Raw genomic sequence first — 26,879 nt, forward strand, 5'->3', positions numbered from 1 at the left:
CCCGTGCAACAAAGCCCAAACTGCCGCCCGCGCACCCGCGCGCGCACCAATGCGCGAGCGGTAGTATATAGACGCGCTGGAGCAAACTAGCTCTAAAACAAACTATCTAATGAAAACCGAGAGAGGGAGGCACAATAAAAAAATTCCCTGTATTCCCACATAGTGGTAGCACGTGCCAGGGAAAAAAAGAAATTAGGAAATTGGCGCACTTTTTAAACGTACAGACGGCGCCGTAAATATACGGCATTGACCGTTTTGGACCTATTCGCGTCGTCATATATTTACGTCATTGACCCTGAAAGGGTTAAATTGAGGACAATGCACCGAGCTATGGAAAGAAGGATGATGGGTGTAATGTTAAGGGATGAGAAGAGAGCAGATTGGGTGAGGGAACAAACACGAGTTAATGACATCTTAGTTAAAATCAAGAAAAAGATGGGCAGGGCATGTAACGAGGAGGGAAGATAACCAATAGTCCTTAAGGGTTACAGACTGGATTCCAAGACCATTCCAAGATTCCAAGAATTAGCACATGACCAAGGTAGTTGGGGAAGTATGGGAGAGGCCTTTGCCCTGCAGTGGGTGTAGCCAGGCTGCTGCTGCTGGTGATGATGATATTCGTAAGCACCTTTGTTATCACGAACAGTTTGTGAGAGTGCTTAATTTGTTGCAAAAAGACCAGTACACATTATCAGCTCGTACGCTTCATTCTATGGCATTTGTTGTGCCACGAGCACCTTCAAAACGAGGGCAGATTAGGGTTGTAGCAGCGCGGCGATGGTGCAGCCATAAACAACTCCGCAGGGCAGGCCTCCCATGAGCGGACCTTCGTGAAGGCTGCGCACCAGGCACACAGACACATGATCCGACTCGCTGTGCCGAATGTCAGGCGCGAGGTCCCTTTTCTGATTACTTTATTTACTTTTCCTTTCGCACTAGGTCCACTCACCGCACTTCTCTCTGCTCCTTGTCCCTCTTTTTTCCTCTCTCTCGAAAGCTCTCGCCACTTCCGGTGTGTTGTGTGCCGGAAGTGGCGCTGTGTCCCATTTACAAGCTCTCTTAATATGAGACGCCTCACACAAATTGTGGTGCAAATGATTAACTTTAGCTGTACCCTACGCATCTGCAAAATTTGTCTGAACCGTTTCAGAGGCCCTTTAACAAACTTTTCGATTAACCTTTCAATTAACAAACCTTTCAGATTAACAAGCTGTTCTCTTTTTAATTTAGGTTAACTACTTACGGAATAATACGTTAAACCCTCGTTAACTCGAAGCTCTAAAATATGACAAAAATTTCAAGATAAGCCGAGTTTTGAGTTAAGCAAAATGCCAAAAATTTAACTGACCGGGTCACTGAAAGAGCCAGTAACAATCAGCACTGCTAACAAACACTCCATAGCACAAGGGGAGCTTTTGCAAAAAATGCAGAATTCCCAGGAAAAACTTCATTTAAGATTTTGGAAAGAAGAACTGGGTGATGCTTGCCTACTTTGTGTTGGCATTCGGCATGAGAAAAGCGTCCTCGAGCTGCTGAACGCACTGCATGAGGCGTTGTTCGTCGCCACTGCATTCGACTTTGTTGCGGAGCAAGCTTATTGTTTCAGCAGTTGTCGGCACTTCTCTACGTTGTTTTTCATCAGCGTGATCACCGTCGTTCACTGCCATTTCGACAATGTTGGCGTCGGACAACATTCCGGTAACGGGCACGTCTGACTCGTAGAGCGCATAGTCTTTAAAAGTGATTTCGCCGTCTTCAGCATCGCTGGCGCAGCCGGTAGCTTTGCGAACTTTGTCGCAAAGTTCATCGCAATCACTGAATGCGTCAGTGTCTGGCTCGAGCGATTTCTTGGCGCGCGAAAATCCTGCGTGCGCAAAACAATTAGCAATCGTGAATGGACGTACTTGTCGCCAGGCTTCAGCGATCAGGTGGTCTACACCCTACAAATCTATTTCATACTTCTTACCACTGTCATAAGAACACAAAATTCGGTGCAGGAGGCTCTTCCTGTAGAACTTGCGAGCAACCTCAATGACTCCTTGGTCCATCGGCTGGAGCACGGACGTCACATTAGCAGGCAGGTACTCCAGCGTGACTGCTTCCAAGTTGTTGATTTTTCCGTGGCTGGAGCAGTTGTCCACAACGAACAACACTTTCCGGCCATCCCTTGCCATTTTGTGGTCAAGAGCACGCACATACTCTTAAAGAGCGCTGCAGTCATCCAGGCCGTTTTATTGGTGCTGTAAGCCGCATCTCTCAGGAGCTGTGCATTTCGGAAGCACCTTGGATTGAGCTACTTACCGATAACAAGCAGCGGCAGTTTTTCATCGTCGGTGGAGTTGGCTCCGAAAAGTATTGTCACTTAGTCTTTGCGCTGCGTAGCACCTGAGCACGCTTCTCCCTTCAGCGTGTATGTGCGGCTAGGCAGCATCTTATAGAACAGTGCTGCTTCGTCGAGGTTGAAAATGTCCTTGCCCGCGTAAGCCTTTTGCAGCTCAGTGAGGTGGTGGTTGCGCCAGGTGTCGGCAGCCCCTTCATCAATGGTGCCGCTTTCACCGTGGATAGGCTTCGAGGCCCTGTCATTTTTCTTTTTAGATCATTGAAACCAGCCATTGCTGCAATGGAAGTCTGTGTGGCCCATCTGCAACGCCAGAGCGTCTGCCTTCTCCATCATCATTGGGGTTGTCACGGGAAGGTTGGCTGCCCTGACATTCTGGAGCCACATCAGTGCCGCTTCAACGTCCGAGAATTTCGAGGCCCGAATCCGCTTCCGCTTACTGGAAAAGCTTTGCTCGAAGCCATCCAAGGCCTTCTGCTGATTTTTTAGAACCGTCGAAAGCGTCGACAAGGGGATGCTGAATTGTTTGGCGATGCTTGTTTTAGACCTTCCTGCTTTCTCCACTTCCTTGATTAACGCAACTTTTTTCTCCAGCGTCAGAGATTTACACTGCTTGGGGCGGGACATTGTCGTCGTCCGTTGACCACACCACACACACACAAACACAACAAAAAAATCGCAGTCAACGGGTCGTGTGCATAGCGCGACGAAACAGAGAACTAACATAACCACACACGCACAATCACCTAAGAGCGCTCGCACGTGTGAAATGCGGTGTACCTTATAGCGCTCAGTCATTTTTTAATATGAACCAAAGCGATCAGACACACTAACCTCGTTGCAACACAGTCACATCTGTCGCGAAAATACATTCATAATACTGAATGTGTGTTTGCTGTATAGAGGTTTGACTGTTTTCAAGGAGGACGTATTCTTGGGTAGCTTCAGGCATTGTGGTCCGTGAGATATGCATGCTCGTATCTAGTGCTCTTGCACCGAAATGTGTTGGTACTGGTTGTGCGGAGTCATCTTACGACACCTAAAGTACTGTAATTACCTGAATCAGTGTGCAGTTCTGAAATAATGCGTCTTAAAATTCCTTGCGTATTACAATTTTACATGAAATCAAAACCACATTCACAGCATTCGCAACAGCCTACTGTCAGAACCGTCAGAGGCAGCATCACTGCCATCACAAAATGGAGGCAGGACAAGTTTTTGCGAAGGTTACTGTGGGTTTGATGGACTTGTCCATTGGTTAGCCTGTGAAAGATCGTGTTTACTCACTGCTTGGCAAGTGGCTAATGAATGGGTACCATACTTTTGTGCCAAACAATAGGTTGAAGTGTGCATCACTGGACAAGTTAGCTAATAGTCCAGACATGGACAACCATCCCATCCTTTCTAGAAATGTACGTCATGAGGATGACATGATGTGGTCAGTTGGCAGCGAGAAGGAGCTCTCCAACAGTGAAGACGGGCATTGTGAATAAATTTCTCTGCTGTGAAAGTAACCTCTGGGTGTCACATTTTTCTGATGAAGAACGTAGGTGCATGCTACATTTTTCTTTTCCACATTACATGTAACACATTCACGTGCACTTTTATTTTCTGACTTTGAACCCACAAAAATTAGGGGCATGTTAGATTCAGCGGTGTGTTATCATTAGTTAAATACCATATGTCTTAAGCTCTGTATTTGAGACAGCAATGCATTTTCTCAACAAAGTGTGTTGTTTATGACCAGCAGCTTTCTCTTGCTTGCACCTCTACGTCCACTGCCTGAAAGAATATTGCCACGCTTCACTGGTTTACTTTTTTAGCAACTATAATGTAGCCAAACCTCGATAAAGCGAACCTTGATTTAATGAAATTCGCCATGTAACAAACTATTTTCACTTCGCAGTCTTAGTTGCATTGAAAATGATGTATTTATTTTGAACGATTTAATGAAGTAACTTCGCGACACAGTTTTGATTTAACGAAGGTTTCGGGCATTTCAATCATCTACTTGGAGCCTGTATGGCTAGTAAATCTAGCAAAAAACAATGTTGAATGAGGCAAAAAGTATTTTAAGTGTCCTTCTGCAGGAAAATTTTAAGTGGCAAAACTGCTGTGAAAGCGTGCATGCTGGGAAGCGGTAGGCAGGAGACAGCGCTGTGCCATTTGTCATGTTGGTAAACAACACGAGAGCTGACGGCTCTTTCTGCCCAAGAGGAATGGGGAGAAAGGGAAGGAGTGGTAATGTGATCAAGCACGCGCTAGGGGGAGGAGGGGGGGGCAGGAACGTGCGTCTATCTGCCTTTTCATCCTTGGGCGCGTCCATGCACGGGCCACATGCAATATCGATCTTGGAGGTAATCTCTCTGTGGTAAGCCAAAATGGATGGTGCCTTCACGTGCATTTTGTTCCCGCATGTCTAGTGTTTGGCGGTCGGGTAATCTGAAGTTTCCGAGACTCGGTACGAAGCGCTCGCTTGCATTGTGACTGCGAGTTCGTGGTAGCATACGTGACACCAATAGAACTACGAACCTTACTTTGTGTAGTCTCTTTGCTATAGCCATCAATGCTCCACCTTTCCTGCGAAACTGACTTTTTTTTTGGCTCAGGTCCAGTATCTGTATCTTTTTACACTTCAGTTTTTAATTTGTGGGCACCAGCTGCGGGCACTAAGTGCTGTCAGCTATGGCGTCCAAGATTTACACGCAAATCTTGGATGCCACGAGCCACGTCGATGCATTGCTCTTGGTGCGTACTGCACTGCATGCGCTGGTGCTCCTAACCGTGCTGTTATGACCTGACCTTGTTGCGATTGGTTTATAAATGCTTACTAAGAAGATATTATGCATCCAGAATGCTCTGGGAATTTGGGAAGTTATATTTAATGCTGAAACTTTAAAACCTCAAATTAACGAAATTCATGTTACTACTGCAGTTTTTCGTTGCAAGTACAACTTCGTTATATCGAGGTTCGACTGTATTAAAGAGAGTTCTGCAGCAGTTTTCATGTGGCTGTGAAGGCCGGCGTGTGTGATGGCATGGTTGTTATAAACGAAAAGCCAGCAACGCAACCTATGTTGGAGCTCCGAATTTGCTTTAAGACATAATTATGAGTGTAGAAAAGTAGTTATCTTGCATATACCTCACTCAAATAGACAACTTCCTTGCGCAGTTTTGCTTTAGCCAGTACTTTGTAATTTTTGTTTCTTGCATCAAGTTTTACTGGCCTCATGTTGGAGGTCAGCTAGAAAAGCACATGGCTGTGGAAGTGAAAGCAGATGGCATGGTCGGTGTCAAATGTCAATGAAAGAGCAGTCCAGAAACACATCCAGTGAAGGGAGTCTTGAAGTATGAGGGCGTCGATGAGAACACATGTCCAGAGGCCAACGTCAGTGAGGAATCGTCGCTACAAATAGCCAACAGTGCAGCCGAACGTGGCCCTTGGTACGAGCAGACAGATGCCAGCCACAATAGAGACCGCACACAATATAGGAACAGGTGCCTGATATAATGCAGACTGTAGAAGCGCCAAGCTTGGCTATAGTGAAGTAATTGCAAAGGCTTGGGTGTAGCAAAGTAATTGCACTGGTTATAGGGAAGCATTTACAAATCTTGGGTAGATTTCTGGTAGTGGAAGAACAGACGACTAGGACTTCTGGAGGTTGAAACGACTTGCTTATGCAGCTGTGCTGTCTTTGATGTGTGAATTGCCTGCACAAGCATACACCTGTGAAGATTTTTTTTATGAGATTATCACTGTTGTCAACTTATCGCTTGGTGCAAAACGCACACAATGCGTCCAAAGTTTGTTGAATGTTGCCACCGATTCTGTAAGAAAAGATTATTGTCTAATTAGATTGCTTGCACGACGCAAACATTCTTGTGCATTCTCGAATGTATGTAAGCACCAACAATTACCATGGAGCATATGGCGATGCAATTACAAATATAGTGAACAGACTTGAAGTTTATATTACACCAACCGTTCGCAGTGCATGCTGTTGTTCTTGTGCTTTAACTATTACTTACTTTCCTGGGTGCTAGTTTGCCCAATAAAGTGCATAAGTGTTTAAGTTTAACTCACGGTATTGGTTGGCTTTGATTCTTTACCGTCACGACAGTGTGACGTATGAAACAAGTTGCACCTGAGGTGCCGTGATAAGAAGCAATGGCCACGAGCATCTTATGTTAGTTACTCTTGTGTCGGCTTTTGCACTTGCTGCCACAACACAATTTCCCTAATGATCTGCTTTACACAGCATTCTTTGTCCTGTCATCACTGTTCTTCCTTTGCATTTTCAGGTTTACTAGTTATGGAATACCAACTAGTCCACTTTTAAGTCATGCTTTACACGGGCTTCAGCATTTCTCTGGAGTTTTAACTAATCAGTGAGGCACAGAGGGCACTGTAAAATAGCAGTGTTCAAGGGTTTCCTGTATTGTTTGCACCTAAGCTTCCATTCAGCTTAATGCTCTTTCAGTTTCTGAACCTGATTTACAGCCCTGCACTTGTTCAAGAATTAAGCTGTCTGCTCTGTTATGCAGGTCATCAAAAGGATGGAACCAGGCTGTCCCCAGAAAAGGATTTAGTAGTGCCTGGTAACCAAGTTGGACAAACGGAGGTGCCCGTAACATTGACAGAGGCAACACGAGCAATGCCTCTAACAGCAACTACACCGAAGCAGTACCTAGAGGCAGCACCTACAACGATGCCAATGATAATGCCAATGACACTGCTGGAGGTGACAACGGAGATGACACTGACAACAAAACAGGTGACACCGGCAACAACACCGACAACGATGCCAATGACAACGCCACCTAAAACACCAGTGATGATGCCAATGACAGCACAATTGGTATCAGCTGCAACATCAACAACGATGCCAATGACAATACTTCCTAAAGAACCAGTGATGACAGCGACAACACAAATGACATCAGCATCAGCTGTGACATCAACAACAATGCCAATAACAATGCTGCCTAACGAATCAGCGATGACAGCGACAACACAAGTGACATCAGCATCAGCTGTGACATCAACAACGATGCCACTGACAACGCTGCATGAAGAACCAGTGATGACAGCGACAATGCAAGTGACATCAGCATCAGCTGCGACATCAACAGTGATGCCAATGACAATGCTGCCTAAAGAATCGGTGATGACAGCGACAACACAAATGACATCAGCATCAGGTGCAGCTCCCACAACAATGCCAATGGCAATGCCACATAAAACACCAGTGATGACTGCAGTGGCAACACAAACATCAGCCACAAAACCAATGACGATGCCAATGATAATTTCACCTAAAATGCCAGTGACAACACAAGGGACTTCAGCTGCAACACTAACAACAATGGCAGTGACAACACCCCTTTCATCACCAATCAGAGAGGAATGCTTCTCAACCAAAGTGTCGGTGCCCTCACTGTGCCGATCACGGTCGTTTGTTGTTGAGAGTCCGTCTCTGGCCCAGCTACTGCTGAGAGGACTGAATCGAGATGGTCGCAACAGCGTGAATGGAACCGATGCCAAGATTGTTCAGCCATGCAACTCGCCGACTAAGGATTCATTCTATGTGAACCCTCGCAGCAGTGAGAGAAATATGTATGCCGCAAGGGTGGGAGAACAAACTCGCAAAACAAAAGGCCTCAATATTTCAAAAACTTTCATCAAAGCTGATCGTAAAGTGAACTGTTCAAGTGTTATCTCACAGTCGACAGATGACACTACTGATGAAAGTAGTCACCGATTGGGTGGTGATGTCCAACCTCAGAGGAACTCTGTATGTGAGCAAGTGGGAGAGCAACATGACCTTGCTTCTTGTCGCAGTGATCCGGACATTCATGCACATGCAGATGAAAACACTGAAACCACTAGAGGATCCCCTCCAATTGTGAAGCCCACAGCTTTACGAGTGCCTGCATCACCTGACAGAATTGAACAAACACCAACCTTGCTGGGTAAATGTCACAGTGCCGATGCATGCTTCATTTCTCGTGTCTTCAGTGACACCCTAAAAAGTTTTGCCAGGACAAATCATCTTCCCACCCATGAGACACCCGACGGCAGTTTCAACATTCCTTTCGACAACTCGTCCAAAGTGACTGGACGTGTCGTGCCTTGGACTTCCTCTATACTTGACGTGGCCAAAGATCCTGCTGCACCTGTGAAAGACAGTGCTGCTGACAATACTTTGCACAACATACCTAATGTGCCTGGCGATGATTCAGCAGAGGAAACTGTAGTAGACGACGTGTTTACTGATGCCCTCGATGACAAATGGGCTGAACTGTCGTCTGCTTCATTGCCTGGATTTTTTACCGAAGACAGTGCTGCGACTGCTTATACCTTACCAATGTTTGGCAAGACTTTTCTTAGCGACTGGGGCCGAGGTGATGCTAGTTTTGTGCCTGCATCACCAAGCTCCAACAAACACTCTATCTGTTCCTCTATTAGCAGCGTCCGCTCGTCGTTTGATGCAGAACGTGATGTCCTGGCACTTACCCTCAACTCTTCGGGTGATGTTGAGGAGGATGAAGAACAGTATGAAGGTGTGGATGAACATCATGATGGCCAAGCGAATTCTTCTGCTGAACTGGGTGGATCTTTAGAAAGTAGCGGAAGCTCATTGGATGAGTCATCTGCAACTGCTGGCAGTGAACACCTAAAGTGAGTAGTGAGCTTTTTAATGGCTTTCACAAGTTATTGTGTGATGTGTCAACAATAATCAAATAAGGGTGAAAATTTTTATAGGGGCCTGAAGTGTCGGTAAGAAAGTGCTCCAGGTTAGCTTCACGCATAGCTAGCATGTTTCACTGGTAAATAGTTGGATATTAGCTTTTGTATTATGTTATATAGCTTTTTTTGTTTGGTACCCGGAAGTAATTTGTTCAGTCTCAAGCTATAGATGATGTGCATTAGCGCTTTGCTATAGTACTTGTTGATGGCTCAATAGCACCATTTTGAGTGCTCTTTTGCATTTGACGAAGGGACAAATTTCAACTTGAATGTATGTTGTAGTCCCCATTGTATAACTCATAGTACTTCACCATTCTTCTACATTTTAGAGCTTCTATATATATAAGAAACAGAAATTGAAAAGCGTGACTTTGTTTGCCGTGACGAATAGCTACATATGTGACTGGGTGATGGCCCCACATTTTTGTGGACTCTATGGAAATTTGACGAAGTTGTGCTTATTAGAATAGTATTAGAAAATTGTGTTCCACATTGGGGGTGAGCTCCACCACTTGAAAAGCTGGCACCACTGTCTGTGTGACATAATATAAGGGATCACGTGGACACAGTGGCCGCGTCGGCTGCTTCAGGAACACTGAAGCGAACTGAAAATGAAAGTTTAAAGCCCCACCTGCACTGCGGTTCTGATTAAGTGAGGAAGTTTTCCCACTTTGGATGTCTGCTTGAAAGCACTATACTAATAGATAGTGGTGCCTTTGAAGGAGTCCAACTTGGTAGGCTACTGCTCGGTGCCGCAGTGCCGGACGTACACATGGGAGCCCTGTGTCAGCCTTCACATGCACCCGCAGGACAAGTAGCTCCATGAAGCTTGGATCGCGAAACTTGAACCGGCAAGCAGCCATCGGCTACAACTCGAGTGTGCAACAAGCATTTCTGCGAGGAAGATATCTGCTACGGCGTCGGGGCTGCGATGTTCAGTGAGTAGCAGAAAGTGCACACTGAGACGCTCGCCCATGCGTGCTGCCCGGCTGTTATGAAGCTTTGATCTATGAACTCGTTGATGCTAGATACTGGCAAGTTCACTGGAATGGAAAGGCAAGGGCAAGAAGCACATAAAAAAAAGGCGTAGGATATGCTCGTGTTCATTTTAGCACCAAACAATTGCTTAATTTATGCTCAATTAAGAAAAAGAAGCAGTGGGAAATTGCTCGCTGTGAAGACCGATAAACATAGAGCGCGACACAACTTGAGAAATAATGACATTGAAATGTCCAAGAATTTAGAAGAAGAAGAAAAGGAAGATTGAATTGTCTCAATGGCACATCACAAGTCGTGGTAGGCGTCAAAGTCCCTAGTTATGACAAAATTACTTTTTAACAGCTCCGATAGCATCCTCGCAACAATGGTTACATGTGTGCTGTCAAATGCTGATGTGCTGCAGCCTAAAGCTCGCAGCACGGTGTCAAAACATGCCTGCAGACGTGCAGTCGTTCGCTGCATTGAGGCTTCATTCTGTTATGCTTCACTTGGTTATACAGACAGCCATATCATATTTCATAGATGTAGTTTGCTCTCCGTGACTGCCTACCTTTCACGCAAAGGGCCAGTTCGGGGGACTCTATCCATCGTGGCAACCGCGTGCAGTGGGCGTCCACTCTCGGTATTCAGTAAAGAGACCGCATCTGTAAACCATTCTGTGCTTTCTGCTTGCGTATTATTTTTGACACTGAAGAACTTCTCCCATTTCGAGAGTACTTATAGAAATGTCCAGGAGGGCTCCCATGTGGCAGTTTTATTGAGCGCCAACAGCCAAACCTATGAGGATCGCACCGCGGTATCTCTCATACTACGCAAGCTAGGCGCTTCCGACAGGCGGTGACTCTGTAAGTCCTCGCCTCCAATACCCATGATGCTTTAAAAAATTTAAAAATAAACAAGTTGTGACACCAGCTGTCTCAAGTAGCATGACAATGAACAGCTGCATCTTAATGAACAGCTTCAAACGAAACTTGGCTTGTGCTCTTTTCAGTACTCTCTTCTAGGTTGTCTCCATGAAACTTCTTGTCTTCAGAAGTCTGACTTGGCATTGAACCTTTCAAGGGACTAGTAGTGAATCACTATGCAATTAGCGACATAGTAATCACTGCCATGAAGGTCGCCATCTCGGATAATGTTTACAACTGCCATCAGGGGAGAGTATGTACGTTACAGATGGCTAAAACTGGTTCCGAAGTATTGAAGCACTTACTCTTGTTGAAGAAAAGAAAATTAATGTACTGTATTGATTCCTTCATGTTAGGTGCAAGACTTTCAAGTTTCATATTAAATCTTTCCTAGTGCCCCTTTAATACTGTATTTATTCGAATCTAAGGCAAGGTTTTTTCCCAGAATCCTTTGCTTCAAAGTCGCCACCCACCTTATTGCGAGGCTGATAGATTCAGTAGCCGTTTCAGTATGGCGGCAGCAGCGCCACATTTCCAGCGATCCTGAATGTAGATGGCAGTGCAAATTGTAGCAATTACTGAACTTTGGCAGGTGAGGCAGTTCCATACTATTGCACATAGACCGACGCTGAAGAGTTAAAGAAATTTAACAGTAAAAATGGAGTGAATATTATATGCAAATTTCACCTTGAGGTGTGGCTTCATGGCACTGCAAATTTTGCCTTATGGTGTGGCTTTATGGCAAATTGGCATGTGCTGCTTTGCCGTGAAGTCGTCTTTTTTGCACGTCCTGACTTTTTTTTTATTTTTTTTTAATTTTTTTTTTACGGATTGCTGCTGCTGTTGAGTCGGCTGATGTGCGGTGTGGCTCAAGGCCTTGGCCAGGCAGGTGTGGAGTGGTTGTGTGTTCTTGTTTGGAACAGCTTACATCAGTGTGTGTCATATACATACTATGTGGCAGGGATGTGTGTGTATCATACGAGGTCGGTTGGCACCTTGTGCTGGCACGAGAACTGTGGCCCTTGTGCATATAACCTGCACCGTTTGTCCAAATTATGATTATTTCGGGGGCTTTCAATTATTTAGCATTTTGGGCAATCCATGCTGAGTCTAAATAATAAGTTAGCTACATTATATTGCCTTATATTAATGGGTATGTTTTTTTTCTTGGGTCCCACAATTGCACCCTCTCCTTCTCATAGTGACTACCTCATAAACCAATAAATATGGCAATAATAATTTAAGTAAAAGCCTGTTTTCTCCGATTTAGAGTACATTCACGCAAATAGGTGAACCTTTAAGGGCCAGGGCACATCCTTAAAGGGGCCCTGAACATCCCCTTGGGCTTGGTGAAATAATATAGTCAGCGCGCAGCATACGCTGCTGTGAACATCTCGGCCAAGCTTTGCTGTCGTACGCGGTGCGTGGAGCTCTTAAGCGGATCGCAAGGTCACCTTTCTCTCAAATGCTCATTTTTCAACAGAAGGCCATGTCCTCACTCTCTTCTAGATGCACTATTTTGTCATCAGACACACTATTTTGTTATTCCCTTAGACGGCTGCTATTGGCTGATAGCTCACATCAAGCTGTTATTGGTTACATGGTGTAGATACTGCGGCCGCCGTAGTGTACCCCGCCACGAGTTCACTGGCTAAGTGCACTGCGGCTCGCTGAGGACAACCGGGTTTGGCTTATGTTCAGCGCGTCGTAGGCACCAAAGGCAGAAGTCGTTGCATCGATGTTAACATCCAAAAGGAAATTTGTGACTGTGCGCCACGGTGACGTTTAGAAGGCAGAGCATTGTGGGCATGCCCCACTGCACTGTAGCCCTCGCATTGCAAGGCACTGAAGAAGGAACGGGAGCAGAGTCGAGGCCGTGTTTGATTGTTAATAAGTCCGCTTCTGCTGAATGCATTGAAGTACTTTTTGCGGCAAAATATTTCTGAAATAGCCTATTTTCCCCTCAAATGCCTTTCTCCACTTCCGTAAAAAGTGGTTCAGGGCCCCTTTAATGGCCAGGATAGTTGTGCCCTTGCTGTGAGTAAACTGTGTTTTCTTGTCTTTTGTGTGGAGTTGTTGGGAGGAGCAAAAAGCTTTCAGGAGTCAAGAGAAAATGAATTCAAGGAAAACATAGGAAAAATCGAAATGTTGAAATAAGGTAAAGCAGTGATGGAACAATTGTGCCAATAGCTGTGCCTTGTGCCATCCTGCTCCGAAATGGCATTTTAGCGGAAAATTGCACCGTGCATGTGCCAAATGAAGCATTGGGACAAAACTCTCCTTATATTGATTCTGCGGCCTCAGTAGTAAAGCTGTAATCAAAGCCTAATTAAAGCACACTGCCATTATCATCGTCATCCTGAAAGTCAACGGCGCGGCCATAGCCATTGATGTAGCTAATGCCTTTGGTTCTCCATTTACTGTCATTACGCTTTTGGTGAATTTCTCACCAAAAGATGTTCCTGTCACTGTAGTGCAGTTGGGCTAGTGCCGTTTGTGCATTCAGTGTTCCTTGTTCCAGCATGGTACGGAGCTTGATCAAGGAAGTTGTCGGATCAAAAAGAAGTCTCAGAAAATGTCTGGTTGCACAGTGTTTAACATAGCTGTTGGCGGTGCCACTTTAAAAGTATCGTGTAATACCTGTACTGAACCACTGACATAGTAAATTAGGGACCTTACTTAGCCCTTTCAGGGTCAGCGACATAAATATACGGGGCCACAAACAAGTCCAAAATGGTCAATGCCATATATTTACGGTGCCGTCTATGTTTATAAATCGCGCCAATTTCCTAACTTTTTATTTCCTGGCATGTGCTGCCACTATGTGGGAATAGAGTAAATTTTTCTTGCGCCTCCCTCTCTCAGTTTTCGTTGCATGGTTTCCTTTAGAGCTAGCTCGTTTGCTCTGGTGCGTCTATATACTATAGCTCACGCATTGGCTCGTGTGCGGGGGGGGGGGGGGGGCAGTTAGTTCGAGTTTTGTTCCGCAGGCAGTTTCGGCTTACGCTTGCAAAACTGATGGCTTTCTCATTACTAATTGCTCAAAAGGTGACCACTTGTGACTCGCTCATTCGTTGCTCACAGGTGTGCGTATACGCAAAGGATGCCACCGTGAATGCGTTTTCTTTTTTCTTTTATTTTTTGAGACTCACGAAACCTAATCTGCTCTGGTTGGCAATAAGATGATGATTAGCGGAAGTTTGTCACATGTTTTGCTTTTTGGTCAACACACAACCACACAGTTTTCTTGAGTGCACTCACCTACGCAGTTCGATTACGCTATAGACGTAAATATTAGTGTAAGAGTAGGAACATTTGAGACTTGTGAAATATTCTCGTGTGCGTATATTCGAAGCCTAGAACTATGTTTATAACAATGCATCCAATTTTTAATTCTTATAAGTTTATTTCCTTTTTTGCTGTTGTTATTCATGAATAAACAGTACATATCGCTAAGGGGAGAAAAGATGCTTGACAATATATAATATATATACAGTGGGCAGACGACAGGCATACAAGATGGAGCCCATGCGCAGATGGAGCCCGTGCAGCATTGTAGATGCCGCGCCGGCATCTACAATGCCAACACTTGGCGGGGACGAGAATGCTTCGAGCAGGTCACCAAGCGTGCCTCAACCATTTGCCGCCACTCGCCTGTCGTCTTCACATAACCGCATGACCCAGGTACCTTTTCCTGCTCTGACAACATCGACGTTGAAGATTGGCTTCAACTAACTGTATGAACAGGTGAGCACTAGCAACAACTGGGACCTGACTCAGATACTAGGGAACATCATATTTTACCTGGCGGGCGTGGCACAAGTGTGGTTTCTGAACCACAAACAGAAACTTACGAGCTGGGAGGTATGTAAGCAAAAGCTCATCGATCTGTTTGGCAAGCCCATCGGAGCCCATCGGAGTCCTATGTGACGTACATCCAGGACGTGCTCGCGCTTCGTAGCAAAGTCAGTGACATGATGCTGGAAATAGAAAAGGTTGCACATATCCTCAAAGGTATCGTGGATGCCGCGTTTACACTTCTGCTTTTTAAGAACTCATCCACAGTGCAAGACTTCATCAATGAATGCCGACGCTATGAAGAAGCAAAAGGTAGCTGCGTTACACCAAACTTCACACGTTTTCCGAACCCAGCTATGACATCTACCTGCAAGGACCTCCGTCTCCCACCTGTTCCATCCATTCCTGCTGCATCCAACAATATTGTGTGCATCATCCGCCGTGAGATTAAAGCTGCCTCCCCAGTTTGCCTTCGGGTGCGTAACCCCGACGAGTCCCATGCAACCATTTCCCGTATCCAAACTGTTGTGTGCCAAGAACTAGCAAACGCAGGATTACAGATGCTTTGCCCAGTCAACGGACCTGGCTACTGCCCACCTGCCACACCTGAATTATACAAACATCCAGCCATTTGTCCTCGTGATCAGAATTCCACAGAATGGCGCACTTCCTATGACAGGCCCATCTGCTTCTGTTGTGGATGCATTGGACACATTTCCTGCCATTGTCGCAGTGCTTGGAACTCACAGCCTTGGCCGAGCTATCGAAACAGCCGACGTCCACGTGGTAGTTCCTGAATGCTGGTACACAATGATGACGACAATGCTCCACCATCATCGCTAGCACGATCAAACCACTCCTCTTCGTCGTCCCGACACCTGTCCCACTCACCTCTGCATCGTCCCACTCACCTCTGCATCGTCACTCTGTCACCTCATACTCCTGCCCCTCATCGGAAAACTGAGGGGTGCAGCTCCGAGAGGTGAGCCTGCCACAACGACCCGACCCAAAATTTTTCTGCTCACACTACCTAGACATTACAACCTGTCATCGTAGACGTGGACGGTATACCTGTCATTGCACTCACTGACGCCAGCACCCACGTATCGCTCATGAACTGAAACCTCCATATTCGTCTGAAGAAAGTTGTTACCCCTGCTCCGATCGCTGTAGTCCGCATAGCCTATGGTGCGATTCCGTCCGTGTCACTGTTGCCGGAAGTCACACTTCAGTTTTGTTTTACGTCTTGGTTCAGTGCCCACACACCATCATTTTAGGACTTGACTTTCTCTTGGCACATTCGGCTCTTATTGACTGCCCTGGAGGGGTGATCCAGCTTGCCTTACCTCATGCTGTTAAGCCTTCTGATCCTGAACCGAGTTGGCTGTGTTCCGCCGATTACATTTGTCTACCACATCTAGCTGTGATGTACATCGACATCTTTCCTGATCCCCCTGTAGACGACGGCGATTACATCGTGGTGCCCAACACTGCCGTCCTCTGTTTGCAGAATGTCATGTTCCCGCACTCGTTCATCAGTATAAAAAGCAATGCCGCATGTCTCCCTATTGTCAATTTTGGACTATGCCCTCAAGTGATACCCCTGGGTATCTCTCTTGCAACCCTAGCTCCAGCCTCCGACTATCATGTTTCCGTCTTACTGAGCCTGCTGCGCTGCCTCCTGCTGCTATTCATTCGAACCCCACGATGTTAGATAACATAATGAAGGTGATCACCACTGACCTTCCGGCCGAACGCGTACATGCGGTTCGGGGCCTGCTCATGTCGTACCAGGACATTTTTGATCTCATTGATCAACCACTGGGCCGAACAACAGTTGGCAAGCATCAGATTCACACCGGAAATGCCAAACCCATACACTGACGTCCCTATTGTGTCTCCTCCGCTGAGCGCCAAGCTAAACAAAAGGAAGTTGACAAAATGATTGCCCCGTGATATCATCAAACATTCTTCAAGCTCATGGGCATCTCCTTTCGTGCTCATTAGAAAAAAGGACAACAGCTGGCGCTTTTGTATCGGCTACCGGAAGCTTAACCAAGTAACAAAAAAAGACGTGTACCCCTTACCTCGCATAGGTGACGTTCTTGACTGTGTCATTGGTTCCAAGTATTTCTTTCCGATAGGCCTCCATTCCGGGTATTGGCAGATTGCAGTTGACGACATGGATTGTGAAAAGACGCCGTTTATTACACCTGATGGGCTCTATCAGTTTAAGGTGATGCCATTCAGGCTATGCAGTGCTGCCGCCACATTTGAACGAATGATGGATGCCCTCCTTCACGGCTTAAAGAGGTCAATCTGCTTGTGTTACCTCGATGATTTCATTGTCTTTTCGCCGACTTTTGATGCACACCTCGAGCGTCTCTCAACAGTTCTTTCAGTGTTCCACAAGGCGAGACTTCAGATCAATTCGACAAAATGTCACTTCAGCCGCTGGAACCTTACTGTGCTCGGACACCTTGTCAACTCTTCCGGTGTTCGTCCTGATCTAGAGAAAGTTCGCACGGTCAAGGATTTTCCTGTGCCCACCTGCACAACCCACATTCGAAGCTTTGTAGGCTTCTGCTCCTACTGCAGATTCATGCGAAATGTTGCTGACATCGCACGCCCTCTAATGGAACTTCTTAAGAAAGACGCAACTTTTGTCTGGGGTCCTGTCAAGCTAGTGCACTCGCAGCTTACGACGCGACTCACATCGCCACCAATTCTCGGCCACTTTGATCAACAGAGGTTCACACTGACGCCAGTGGCCCCGGTATCGGTGCTGTTTTGGCACAACGACTGCATCATAGTGTACACTAGCAGTCTTCTGTCACCAGCCAAATGCAATTACTTGATCGCCGAATGTGAATGCCTCGCCCTTGTTTGGGCAGTAGGTAAACTTTGCCCCTACCTCTACGGACGGCCTTTTATGGTTATCACCAATCACACGCCCTATGCTGGCTTTCGTCTTTAAATAATCCAGCTGGATGTCTTGGTTGGTGGGCTCTATGGCCCCAAGAGTACTCTTACACAGCTTTTTCTGCACAAACAAACAGGGATGAAGAAAAAAAGCAACATAAGGATGAGCGCTTTCTAACAACTGGTTTTATTTTCGAAGAACCACCTGCTTAAATACCCACAGATCTGCGCGATCTAGTCAACAGAGTACGCCTATAGCGTGTTTAACAACACTTGTGATGAAATGCCGCGGAACAATGCCACCCGGTCTACATAAAAACCGCAAGGTGCATAAAACAAGCACTTACAATGAAAACGCGTTAAAGATATGTTGACAGAAGTGAATTCTCTTTATCCAACAATGAAACAGAAGGATGGCTGATGCATTTTTCCTTTTGTTTTGCAATCCAGTGAGCTTCCACAATTTCTCTCACGGTTTGATTCCTAGGCCTAAACAAAATGTCGGTGCTACTAAGACAAGGTGAGTAATCATGTTCTTGACAATGCATTGCCAAATGCATACTAGGGCAACCTTTCAGACTAGACAAGTGTTCCCTTAGTCTCGTGTTAATGCATCTCGCAGTCTGCCCTACGTACACATGACCACACGTCATAGGAATCTGATACACAGCGTTTTTCGCGCAATTGACAAATTGTTTCTTGCGCGGATGTTTAACATTACATTCTTTCTTTGCATCATCCTTACTTTTGAACTTATTTTTTACCTTAGAACACAGACTACCTGTGTTGTTTTTTGCCGAAAACACCACTTTTACTTCGTAACTCCCACCCACCTTTTTTAAGTCTGTGTGAAAGGCCGTGCACATACGGAATCACTGAAACTTTGGAAGCTAAATCCTTCTGCCTTTGATTCTTTGTGCATAGTTCTTTATCCTGTTTAAATTTTTTCATTGGTCTAGCGCATGACGCCAAGCAATACAGCGAGCGGGTACCCAGGCTTTCTCAACCAATCAACTTGCTCAAGAAATGAAATGTTTACAGTGTGGTGACATGACTTCAACAACGCTGACCGGAAACAGAAAATGACTATACCATTCTTCACAAGCCTGAAAGGTCGGCCTAGTACACATTTGGCAATGCATTGTCAAGAACATGATTGCTCACCTTGTCTTAGTAGCACTGACAAATTGTTTAGGCATAGGAATGAAACTGCAAAAGAAATTGTGAAAGCTCACTGGATTGCAAAACAAAAGGAAAAATGCATCAGCCATCCTTCTGTTTCATTGTTAGAAAAAGATAATTCACTTCTGTAATCATATCTTTAACGCATTTTTATCGTAAGTGCTTGTTTTATGCACCTTGCTGTTTTTATGTAGACTGGGGGGCATTGTTCCGCGGCATTTTATTACAAGTGTTGTTATATGTGCTATAGGCGTGCTCTATTGACTAGATTGCGCAGATCTGTGGGTATTTAAGCAGGTGGTTCTTCGAAAATAAAACCAGTTGTTAGAAAGTGCTCGTTCTTGTGTTGCTCCTTTTCTTTGTCCCTGTTTGTCCGCGTAGAAAAAGTTTTCTAAAAATGAATCTGTTTCAACTAGGCTGACTCGCAGTTATACTCTTACACAGTGGTGTCTAAGACAGGCTGACTTCATGAGGACCCTGATTGCTTATCACATCATCCAGTAGACCCACCAGACCAGCCTGAGACTGGCGAGTCAACTTGCACCTTTGCACTTACCGCATTTTGGGACATCACCAATGAGCGACGACGTGACCCTTACCTGAGAGACATTATTCTCAGCCTGACGGACCTGCCAGCTTCACCTTCTACGCATATGTTTGTGCTGCAAGATGGCATATTGTACCATTACAACATGCACCCTGATGGCTCGAACTGCTACTAGTCGTTCCCAAACATATGTGTGAGACTGTGCTTGCACAGTTGCATGATGTCCCAACCGCTGGTCATCTAAGAGTCTCAAAGACATATGTTCATGTTCAGCATCATTTCTTCTGGCCCAGTATTTACCTTTCTGTTTGCCGTTATGTCACCTCCTGTAAATCTTGTCAGCACCGAAAAAAAACCAGCAGTCCTACCAGCTGGCTGTCTTCAGCCCCCCCCCCCCCCCCCCAATGATATACCATCTTCACCATTCTTTCGAGTGGGTCTTTATCTCCTTGGTCCTTTTCTTCTACTGCTTAGTGGGAACAAGTGGATAGCAGTTGCTATGGACTACACCACCCGGTACGCGATCATGTGGGCTCTTCCTACCACTTGTGCAACCGACGTCGCTGACTTCCTTCTTTACACAGTGGTACTTCACCACGGTGCTTGCTGACGACTCCTTACCGACCGGGCCACTACTTTCTCTCACAGGTTGCCCAGAACATCTTGCACACCTGCACTACAAAGCACAAGTTTACAATTGTTTATCACCCTCATACCAACGGCCTCACAGAGCGGCTGTATGGAACTGTCACTGAAATGCTCGCTATGTACATCTCCACTGACTACCCTGACTGGGACGCCGCTGTGCTGTTCGTCACATTCACCTACAATACGTCCCGCCATGATACTGCTGGTTTCTCTCTATTTGTTCTCTTGTATGGACGAGACCCTACACCACCGTTCGACGCAGTCCTCCCAGCCATTCTCCATACAGCGTCGGAATATGCCCGAGATGCCATATCTAGAGCGACCGAGGCATGTGATATGGCACGTTGGCGTCTGACCACTTTCCTATAAAAGCAATGATGCATATATGGCGCTCGTCACCATGATGCCCACTTTAACCCTCGTGACATCGTGCTTCTTTGGAAACTAGCCCTGCGAGTTGGTCTTTGTGAGAAGCTAATTTCACCCTACTCAGGCCCATACTGTATCTTGCGTCAAGTGACAGACGTGACCTACGAGTTACAACCTCTCGGTACCTCCACACCGCGATCCTCCTCTGATATCGTCCACGTCGCTCAACTGAAGCGATATCACTCAAACCTACCAAGTGTCGAGTTGCCACCGGGGGTCACGCTATGAGGCGCTGCAGGAGCGAAAGGTGGTGAGAGGACGGACAAAGGGGACGATCGCCTACAGTCGTCTTCGTCATCCTTCGCTCCTGCAGCGCCTTGTAGCAATATATACCAAAGCAAATTATTTTTTTCTCACTTTACGGTCAGCCTAGAAAAATTATCGTAAATTTTTTTCAATATGGGTCCCTCTGAAGAATTTAAATATTTAATAAAAATATCAACATTGGGCAATCGCATATGGCAAAAACATCTACCCTAAAAGGGTTAGAAATCCTGAAATCATGAAATCCTGTACATGGGCTATCTCTTTCCCACAATTAGTGTCCTGCAGCTATGCTTCAATCACCTGAACTGAAGAGGCTTGCAGATTTGCACATGTCTCTTGGAAGTTCAACCACAGCTTTACTCTTGCAATAAATTTTCTCTCCCCAGCGGGGGCATCTGCTTCATCAGGAATTTGGTGTGTGGCAACACCACGAACCCGAGCACATAAGGGTCAGACCCTCCCACGTTTAACCTTGCGTGGCTTAGCAGTGTTTGGGGAAAAAAGGGTTCTTGTGGTTTTGCCAATGCCGGGAGTTTGGAACTTTATGGCCCCTCAGTGGAAGCAACACACCCCTTTGGCCTTGAATTCAGGTAGACGGCACCCCTCAGACTGACCCACCTGTGGAAATTGGCATTTGCCTTTTGCTGTCTCTCTCTCCCTTCAACTTTTGTCTTTCCATCTCTCCTCTCTCCATTTCATTTTATTTCCAGTCTTCCAGGCAGCAAGAGAAATCCCTGTGCTAATATCCCTGCACCAAACTACGAACGCCAGCCATAGTGTTCTCTCCAATGATGACCTGATGCAGTTGACAGAAGCTGAACTGCTGGAAGGCTAGAGCAAGCAAAACGTGATCAATATTAAATGAATTATGTGAAGGTGCGTCAGGGAGGAGGTCAAAACCAAGCATCCAGTACTTTTGGCTCAAGCATCTTGCCCTAGACAATCGAGGCAGGCTGCGTAAAGCTACGGTTCACACCGTATCTTCTAAATCCTCTTCGTTGCTTAAAATGCCAGTGTTTTGGCCACATTTCCCAGAACTGCAGAGACTGACAGACATGTGCTAAATGTAGTGCCAGTGACCATGCCTCTGAAACTTACGAAAACGCTCCACACTGCATGAATGTGATCGCAAGCCACATACTTGCAGTCATGCCTGTCTAGGAAGAAAGAAAAAGGAATAGTCACATTCAGAGTTAGAGAATATATATTATTCAAGGAGGCTCGCAGGCGGGTGTCATACCTGCTAATGAACAACTTCGATAAAGTGATGCATCAGGGGGCAGTGCCACCAGGGCCCTTGGCGCCTGTCCGGCCCACGCGCAGTGAGCTGGCGGTGACGCCATTTGTCCCTTTGGCGGCTGCAGCTAGGACTGCTCCGACACCCCAACGGAAGGGGCCACCAACCTCCGGGCTGGTGGCCTCAGATGTCTGACAAACGGAGGCCTTCACGTCAAACGCAGCATTCACAAGAGTGCATGTCCAGTGCCTCTCAAGAGGCAATGAACACAACAACCAGCCAGACGGTGCTGCCAGCACCTAAGGAGCAGCAAGATTCTTGCGATTGCACCAAAAAAAGACAGAACATGCACATGGTGCCTGGAAAGAGCCTGTGAGCTAATCTTCATCACTTAAACACACAGCACAAACACCTTCCTTGTTATGGAGACACAAATACTACAATGGAATGTTAGGACTCCTTCATAATCTCGATGATATTAGAGAACTCCTACACAAACACAATCCAAAGTTGCTGTGTGTTTGAGAGACACGTCTGAAACCTACAAACACCAGCTGTCTTCATAATTACACCATTTTCCAAAAGGAGTGTGACAAGGTTAATGCTTCTGGTGATTTAGCAATAGTTCCTGTTAAGTCTGTAGCTTGTTGACACATTTTCCTTAAGATGTCCCTTGAGACAGTGTCAATTTGGGCCACATTTTTTAATAAATTGGTCACTGTATGTTCCATTTATATGCCCCTGAACCATCGTCTCGAAAGGGCGCTTTTATAACCTGATTAATCAGCTTCCTGAGCCTTACATACTCGTGGAAGATATTAAAGTTCACAATGGGATGTGGAGAGACTCGCAATGTGGCACAGGTGGTCGACTCATTGAAAACTTCCTTGTAAACTAAGGTGCCTGCCTCTTCAATAAGAAGGAACCAACATATTACAATCTTCATTATAATTTATACTCTTCAATAGACCTGTCGATTGTCTCCACTTCTAGCTTCCCTGATCTAGAATGGCGGGTAATTAAAAATCCATTGGAAATGATCACTTCCCAGTAAAGCTGAACCTAATAACCCAACATAACTCCCCTCGGCATGTCCTTCACTGAAAACTGGCCTCAGTTGACTGGGAACATTTTAAGGAATCCAACTACTTATCAGGAGATTTTATAAATAATTTTAGTATAGATCATACTGTACCATACTTTGCCGCTTTTATTATTGATGCCGCTAAGAAGTTCATTCCTCAAACAAGTGGTACTTTATTTAAAAGATGGGTTCCCTGGTGGAATGATAATGGCTGACAGGCACGAAGGAGACAATATAAAGCTTGGGGCAAGCAGCTATGTGAATGTTCTACGGCTGGAAATCTCATAGAATTTAAACATGTTAAATTCCAGGGAAGAAGGATGCGATGACAGGCAGAGAGGGCAAGCAGAGAGAGGGTATAAATTTGTATACTCAAGAGGCGAAAGTGTGGTGTGGACTAAGAAGACTAAAGGGACAAGAAATCCATCAGTTGCCCCTAGTGGACGATGAAACGAACAGCTTGGAGGACCTGAAGCTGACGCTTTTGGTGAACACTTTCAGCGCATTACTTGTTCTGATCATTATTCTGAGGCATTCCTGAAACACAAACAAGTTGCAGAATGCTAGGCCATCAACTGCAAATGCAGACAGAATGAACCCTTTAACCTGCCATTTAACATTGCCGAGTTGAGAGCCTCCTTGACTGCATGTCGGAGCTCTGCACCTGGTCCTGACAGGATCATGTACGACAGGATTAAACACCTCCCCAGTGATACTCAAATAACTCTACTCACACTTTTCAGTGCAATATGGGCTGCCATGTATCTTCCTACTGCATGGAAAGAATCATCATCCCAATTGTGAAACAAGGTAAAGACCCAATATTAGTAACGAGTTACCGCCGAATAGTCATCACAAGTTATATTTGCAAACTTTTTGAAAAAATGATAAGTGGTTGTCTTTTACACTTCCTTGAGTCAAACAAAATTCTCGATCCACATCAGTGCGGCTTCTAGAAGAGGACGGTCTACAACCAACCATCTCGTGCGCTTCAATGCAAACATTCGTGATTCCTTCATACATAAACAATCCTTCTTGTCCATGTTTCTTGATATAGAAAAGGTGTACGATACAACTTGACGTTACGGAATCCTGCATGACCTGTCAACAATGAGCATCCGTGGCACTATGTTAAACGTTATAGAAAGCTACCTATACAACTGTACATTTCAGCTGAAAATAGGTAATGCTCTGTCGCATGCATTTATACAGGAAACTGAAGTACCTATGTGAGGCGTAGTCAGTTGCACGCTCTTTGTCGTTAAGACTAACATGGTTTGTGCATCATTACCACCAGCTATATTTTATTCCGTCTACATAGACAACATACAAATGGGTTTCAAATCCTGCAATCTTACAGTGTGTGAGAGACAAGTACAACAGTGCTTGAACAAAGTGTGTAAGTGGACAGATGAAAACGGGTTCAAAGTGAACTCCCACAAAAGTTTTTGTGTTCTTTTCACCAGGAAGAAAGGGCTTGTTGCAGATCCCAGTATCGAAATGTATAGGTAACAAATACCTGTGAACACGAGAGTACAAGTTTTTAAGCATCATAATTGACTCTAAACTTACGTTCATTCCACACCTAAAATATCTCAAGGTGAAACGCTTAAAAACAGTTTACTTAATGAAATTTTTATCTTGCACATCATGGGGCAGCAGCAGGTGTGAATCTTCACAAGAGCCTCATTCGATCACGACTGGATTATAGTGCCGTGGTATGTAACTCTGCCGCCTCAAGCGCACTAAAGATGCTAGATCCCGTCTGCCATCTAGGTATCTGTCTGGCCACTGGCACATTCATAACAAGCCATATCAAAAGTTTATACATAGAATTGAATTAGTCGTCACTCCATCTGCAGAGACCAAACATCAGCTTCACCTATTTCCTCAAAGTGCACTGTAATCAAGAACATCAGTGTTCTGTAACTGTTAACGATTTTACGTGTGCAACACTTTTTTGTAATCACCCCTCTATAAGATGGCCTTTCTTGCTGCATGTGAGAGACCGTAGCGAAGAAATGGATGTCCCACTTCTCGGACATCGCCTAAAGCCTCCAGCTAAGCTGTTACCGCTCTGGGAGTGGCAAATGATAGAATGTGATGTATCCTTTGCAGAGGTCACAAAGCACGCTCCCAAGGCATTTCAGTGAACTTCAATCTTACTAAAAGTACTCTTGCTGTGAATTCTACACCAATGCATCAGTCATATGCTGGTGTATCTTGCGCAGCTGTTGGTCCCACTTTCTCCAAATCTGACATATTGAACCCCCTGACAAGTGTCTTCACTGCAGAAGCCTATACAGTACTGTCTGCAGTGAAACATATAAAGAAATTAAAATTAGAGAAAGCAATAATAATCAGACTCATTAAGTCTTGTAAAAGGGTTAATGTCTTCGCAAAAGCATAAAAATTCTGTTTTTATTGAGTTTTACTCACTCTTGTGCAAAATATATTTATTTCATATACATGTAATAACATGCTGGGTTCCTGGCCATAGAGGAATCGAGGGTAATGTGCTTGCCAACAAAATCACCAAATCAATAGCATCGCAAACTATTAATCTTTCTGCTGCTGTCCCTGCCACAGACATGAAGCCTTTCCTACAAAACACATTGCGAAGCCACTCACAGTGCTTGCAGGATGCTGAAACAAGCAATAAGCTTCATGTCATGGAGCCAAAGTTAGGTTTCTTGCACTCCACTACAAAAACACGATGAACTGATGTTCTAGTCTGTCGTCTCAGAATAGGACACACATACGGTGCTCACAATTTTGTATTGACTGGTAATGAGCCTCCAGCCTGTGGTACATGTGGTGAGAGGCCATCCTCCTTGTCTTCCTGGAGTGTTGGGAAGCCGAAAGAGAGAGGAAGATACATTTACTGCTCGCATACCGCTATTGTGTCCTGCTCCATCCTGCTGTGTTTCTTGGTGAAGAACTGCGTTTTAAAGCGAAGCTTTCTTTGCCTCTTCCTTTGACTCTCCCACTGCTGCTGCTGCTGCTGTGGGCTGCTGTGGCACACACCGCCTCGGGGAGTGGTTCAGAGCGTGTATATAGATCACAAGCACGAGTAAGAGAGGAAAGGCGACGGAAGAAACTCGTTTTCGCTCTAATGTGTCGAATGTGCACAATGCCCTCTGGAGCTTCCTGGCCATCGCCATATTAGCCACTTGACAGCTGTAATTATCCGTGACTCCCCTCAGAAGCATTGCAGAAAGTGCAGCGCTTCCCTTTTTACTAACGTGCGAGGCCAGAGGAGACACAGGTAGACCTGTAGAAGAGGCAGTTCCCATATAAGGGGAGAGGTGACGTTAGAAGGCAAGGAAAGCCCACTACTATACGACAGCGGTTGCGGGCAAACAGGAAAAGCTTAAGTTCAAGGTACGGAACAGTACGTTGCTGCTATTTCTGGAAAATAAACACCATGCAAATATGTCAGGCGGGCAACTTACATAGGGTGTACAAAAGTAGAGCCGCATTAATTAAAGTGCACCGCAGGGTCCAGGAGACACTACGGAAGCGGTTGACTATCAAATCAACACTTCTATGCCCGCCGCATTAGCTTTACGGCTATGGTATTGCTAGAGGTCACGGATTTGATCCCAATTGTGGCAGCCGCATTTTGACGGGGGCGAAATAGAAAATGCACGTGCACTTAGATTTTGGGATGCGTTAAAGAACATCACGATGTCCAAATTAATCCAGAGTCCGCCACCATGGCTTTCCTCATAATCTGAGTGTGGTTTTGGCATGTATAGCCCCATAATCC

The 26,879-nt window shown here is 45.5% G+C and overlaps 1 protein-coding gene across 10 annotated transcripts in view; it reads left to right on the forward strand.

Annotated features, from left to right (window-relative positions):
• Positions 1-26,879, forward strand: part of LOC142590639 (uncharacterized) — a 139,644-nt gene that overhangs the window by 43,272 nt on the left and 69,493 nt on the right. For all 10 annotated transcript variants that reach the window (XR_012830207.1, XM_075702996.1, XM_075703003.1 and 7 more), the window contains one exon: positions 6,884-9,020. Coding sequence is in view for 9 of the 10 variants with exons in the window: in XM_075702996.1 (XP_075559111.1) it covers positions 6,884-9,020 (2,137 nt within the window). In the remaining variant the exon portion in view is untranslated. The remainder of the gene's footprint in view (positions 1-6,883; positions 9,021-26,879) is intronic.

Source organism: Dermacentor variabilis, chromosome 8 (assembly GCF_050947875.1).
Source record: "Dermacentor variabilis isolate Ectoservices chromosome 8, ASM5094787v1, whole genome shotgun sequence".
Taxonomy (NCBI): domain Eukaryota; kingdom Metazoa; phylum Arthropoda; class Arachnida; order Ixodida; family Ixodidae; genus Dermacentor; species Dermacentor variabilis.